Genomic DNA, 4,416 nt, shown 5'->3' with positions numbered 1-4,416 from the left:
GGATCGACTGGTCTCCATCAGGGGATGATTCAGTCTTGAGTTTCACAGAACCTTCCCTGTAATCAGAAAAGGTTTCGTCATCGCATTCTCGGCAAAACGATACCTGGCCGATGACATCTCGCTATTGAGTACCTTAATTATGAATTTACAACTTCCGACAGTTCAATCAAAACTCGATTCACATTCTGGAGACTAAAGTAGTCATGCACATGTGAGAGTATCATCATCTTCGTGCCTACCGAACTGAGAAATGGGCTTCGCGTTGCGTGGTAGGATTGCTGAGTCGACAAGATCAGGTCGCAGTTACCACGGAGACAAGATGTTTCCACAAGTGGAAGAAACGCGCAAGGTTACTCGTACCGATCGGGAGAAGAATAAATACATGTAAACAGTAACAATGAGATCTTTAAGATTTGAATACTGGTGAGAACCAGAGTTAGTTGAAATAGATGCCGTCCATGCTAGTCGGGCGCCAACGTAACTGGAAGTAACTTTTCGTTCACGGGTTGTATACCTAGTCTGCATCCATTCATCTGCGATCTGCATCTTGTTTATTCGTAATAAGAATCGAGACTTAGGAAAGGGGTAAGGGGAGTATGGGGTTGCTGATGATGCTGATGGTGCTGTAGAAACACTGCGGGGTGGGATGAGGCCTTGGTCTTATACTCGCCTCCAAGAGATATCATTCTCTCTCTACTTTGAGAAGACACTTGATTCTCGAAATGCAAGACCATCCAAGGCAGAACTGCATAACTGCTTGACGACATGGACAACATCGCACGTCCGGTCTCAGGAAAAGGTAGTTCGACTTTGGAAAGCATAGTGCAGGAACTATCATCATCATCCCCCTTTCACAGGCAAACACCCGTCCCTGGTGAATGACAACTAAACTCGAAATCCGTTCGATAAAACTTTGGGTGCGCATTCGAGCATCCGGTGGCGCCAAAGGGAGAAAACGGTTCAGAGTTACCGAGACTTGTCAAGTCCCCCGAGTACGATCTTGGAGCCAAGCGCCGCGTGCGAGATCATTGCTTAACCCTGCTCCCGCTCATTGGCAAGGCTGCCCAGAAGGATTCAATACATGTATTATGTAGGCACTCGTAGCAGGGATGACTGGAGAAGCTGGCCTATCAACTCGGTTGGTTGCTGCCGCCTTGTAGAGAGGACTGTTTGCGCCAAGACGGCCAATCGGCACAAACGCCACCTCTTTTGCTTTGATTCAACTCCTCGCTCCTGTCACCTAGGCAAACATTGAACAGGCAAGCTGGGTTGGGCAAAATTGCGAGAAATTTCCCCGGACCGTGGGGGTGGCCAGGTACTTTTATCGTCCATCCATCTGTACAAACTACTATGTTCCGACTTTTCCGTGCCTCTTCTCCCCATCATCACAACATCGTTGCCTGCCTATCTTACCGCATCGAACCAGGGGCGTCGAACATCATCTGCTGCTACCCATCAAGTTTTCATTCTTAGTAGAACGTCAGCATGCACGCAATATCCTGGAAGGCCCGGTCGTGGTCTCTTAGGGCTTATGTCTGGACCATCCTCGGAGCTGCCACCGTCGCCGCGAGCGACCATTCGGGCATCGTGGAAGTTGACCTCGTCTTCCCCCGCAACGATACATACGCGCCCACGCCGGTTTTGCCCATCATATTCGGTTTTAGAAACTCGCAGTTTGCGCCGGGTCTCGCTCCCAAGATCGGATTCTCGATATGGAACTACAATAACAAGAGCGATTCAGTTAAGACCACGGAGTACGACGTGAGATTTGCCAACTTCTCCAGCAGCGACCCATACTATGAATACCGCGGGTTCGTCATGTTCAACGTTGAGGGGACCTGGCAGATCAGATATACCGTGGAATGGTTTAGCTGCACGGAGGATTCATTCAAGTATCCATACAATATCCCCAGCAATGACACGTCCAATGCCATCATCTTCACCACCAAGAACGCCGGGCAAAGTGTGGATCTTGTGGCTGCCACAAATGGGCAGGATTGTTCGTCTCATGCGGGGGTAGCTATCAACGTGACTGATTCGCTTAACTCCACCGGAATTGCAAAGTGGCCAGGCGGCGGTATGTGTGCTGTGGCGGCATCATCAACGGTCACGCCGGACCCTTGCCAGATCAAGGTCAGCGAGGCCGAGGCGTCAAGCATCTCCGCCTCGGTAACTGCTCGGGCGTGCGAGTCTCAGAATCCACCAATCGAGTGTCCTTCGGGAAACAATGGTGATAAAAATGATGCTGGTCATGGGTTGGTTGTTGGAGGAATGGTGTGTTTGACTGCCGCATCGGGTGCGATCTTTCACATTTTGATATGAGAAAGGGCTGGATTGTATTTGCCACCTGCACCGAAATGACTGAAGATGGAAGCTTTTGTGAGAATTGAAGCCTCATAGATGTTGTGTACAAGGCATCCAAGCTCAGGCTGAACAAGAATCTCCTGCGTCGTCCTCTCGTACCTCCTGCATGTAGTTCGTAGGTGACCGTACCTAAAGGATCTGACTTAGATTACTACTGCGGCCAATAGCAGGAGGGTTTTAGCCAAGCTATCGCCGGCCGTCGCTCTCTGATCAAGCAGATGTGCAAGTACATTGATCACGGCACGGCGATAGACGGTCCCTTCATCATGTTTGGTCAGTCTGGCAAAGGGCTGATGCCGAGATTCTCGAGATCATGAGCGACAAACGCCGTACCGGACGCGTGGTGACGAGTTGCCTCGATGGTAGTAGTAATAGCTATCTGCTCGTCTACGATGACGGCGAGTACGTCGCCTACATGGGCGTCAGTACAAAGAAGACCCGCACGGCGCTCTACATGACTTGGGACATGGGTGGCACCACGGACGGGGTGACAGACTTACAGAAATACTACGACGTGCCCGCGCCCAAGAAGGACTGGGCGCAATTCAAGCAGCTCGCCGTGAGCGGGCTGGATCCCAAGTCAAATTCTACCCGTAACCGCAACTGGACCGAGTTCGACTGCACGCACATTTGCGCGACGGACCAGCTTCACTGTGACGTCGAGGAGCTCTGACTGGGTCAACAGCATCCAGACGATGAGCCCTCGTCAATATGTAACACTCACGGCTCCTCCAAGGGCATGGACGGCGATTACTCAGGACTAACGGGGCAGTTGATCAGGAACTCGCTCGTCGTCACCCGGAATATCCACGATAAGTATTATGATGCTCTGTACAAGGCCGCTCCAAGCTTTGTTGTCGCACTCTATGACATGGAGAACAAGCTTGCGCCGATCCCGCCCGAGGAGGACGATACCTGGCTTCTCCTTATCGATTCCATCACTATCAGAGCTCTATCTGCCGCTACTCCCTTCTTCAACACGTTCCTGAAGTCTCTGCCCAAATTCGTCAAGCCCCTGGACAACTTCAAGGACACCAGCATGACACTGATCGGCCGAAGCTCAACCATTGCCAAATACCTGCTGCCCAACCAGGGCGAACCAGACTGAAAGTTCGAGGACCAGGACAAGCTCTTCAACTACACGGGCCAAGTCATCGACGACTAGGCCACTGTCACCTCCCTTGTCTTCAAAAGCGTCTTTGACGGCACCCCCGATTCGGTCAGCCTCCTAGGCAAGGCCATCGGCGACGGCAAGCTGTACCCAAAGGACGTCAGACCGGACCTGGGATCTAACGAGCTGCTATAAAACATTCGAAAATCCATCTTCAGCTGCGCCATCCCCGCAATATGGCACGCCTCGAGCGCGTGGGCGTTCGTCATCAACTCGGGTTATGGCTGCGACGCGTTCAACCTGCTCGACGACTACCTCTCTGATGACACAATGAAGGCCACGGGCGCGTGCTATAACGGGAAGCTGTATTCCCTCGCCAGCCCGGACGGCGACGCTTGTGAATGCTTCGACGACGGATGCCTGGACAATAAATTCTCGACGCCAAGGAGCGTGGGCAAGCTAGGCGACAGCTTTGGCGGCGTCACGAAAGAGGACCTGATCGCTAGCGCAGTGCGTACGTACCTCGCCAACGGCGGCAAGAACGGCGCCAGCACCGATGACGAGGGCGTGCAGAACGACCTCCAGGACGTGGACTTCACGAGGCCGGGCTTCATTCGCATCCCCTTCTGTCGCGCTGAGCGCGCGTTGCAGAGATGGGAAGGGGCGACAAAGGACGACGCAAAAGGCTTCAACGAGAACTATCCGTGAGACGTGCCGCCGGCCAGGGACAACTGCGGCATGGCGTCGCTTGAGGACCAAACGGGCGGCGCGTCGCCGGGCGCGAGCGATTCCCGGCAGATTATCGAGAACATTGAGGCCGACGGGAGCACCGACTGAACGGTTCAGGTTGTGGGTAAAAATTAGCGCGAAATTGCCAATTTTGGCGGGTGTTCCTTTGATGTTGAGGCGACCAAGGTGAATGGAAACGTCGACCTCACTGT

General features: G+C 52.9%; 3 protein-coding genes across 3 annotated transcripts; all 3 read left to right on the top strand.

The window, feature by feature from the left end:
- Nucleotides 1-1,246: 1,246 nt before the first annotated feature.
- BDP55DRAFT_285804 (uncharacterized protein) lies at nucleotides 1,247-2,442 on the top strand. The gene has a single exon (XM_060566514.1). It carries the CDS (start codon nucleotides 1,486-1,488, stop codon nucleotides 2,320-2,322), a length of 837 nt encoding a protein of 278 aa, XP_060425687.1. The 5' UTR covers nucleotides 1,247-1,485; the 3' UTR covers nucleotides 2,323-2,442.
- A 162-nt stretch (nucleotides 2,443-2,604) lies between these two features.
- BDP55DRAFT_675155 (uncharacterized protein) lies at nucleotides 2,605-3,050 on the top strand. The gene is made up of 2 exons (XM_060575719.1): nucleotides 2,605-2,775; nucleotides 2,865-3,050. Exons 1-2 carry the CDS (start codon nucleotides 2,724-2,726, stop codon nucleotides 3,035-3,037), a joined length of 225 nt encoding a protein of 74 aa, XP_060425686.1. The 5' UTR covers nucleotides 2,605-2,723; the 3' UTR covers nucleotides 3,038-3,050.
- Nucleotides 3,051-3,805: 755 nt separating this feature from the next.
- On the top strand, nucleotides 3,806-4,183 carry BDP55DRAFT_635543 (uncharacterized protein; the record flags this gene model as incomplete). The annotated part of the gene is made up of 1 exon (XM_060572788.1): nucleotides 3,806-4,183. The coding sequence occupies one exon, from the start codon at nucleotides 3,806-3,808 to the stop codon at nucleotides 4,181-4,183; it is 378 nt and encodes a 125-aa protein (XP_060425685.1).
- Between the last annotated feature and the right edge of the window lie 233 nt (nucleotides 4,184-4,416).

This window comes from Colletotrichum godetiae, assembly GCF_030913485.1.
Source record: "Colletotrichum godetiae strain CBS 193.32 chromosome Unknown BDP55scaffold_44, whole genome shotgun sequence".
NCBI classification, from domain to species: Eukaryota; Fungi; Ascomycota; class Sordariomycetes; order Glomerellales; family Glomerellaceae; genus Colletotrichum; species Colletotrichum godetiae.
This window is presented reverse-complemented; position numbering and strand designations above follow the sequence as displayed.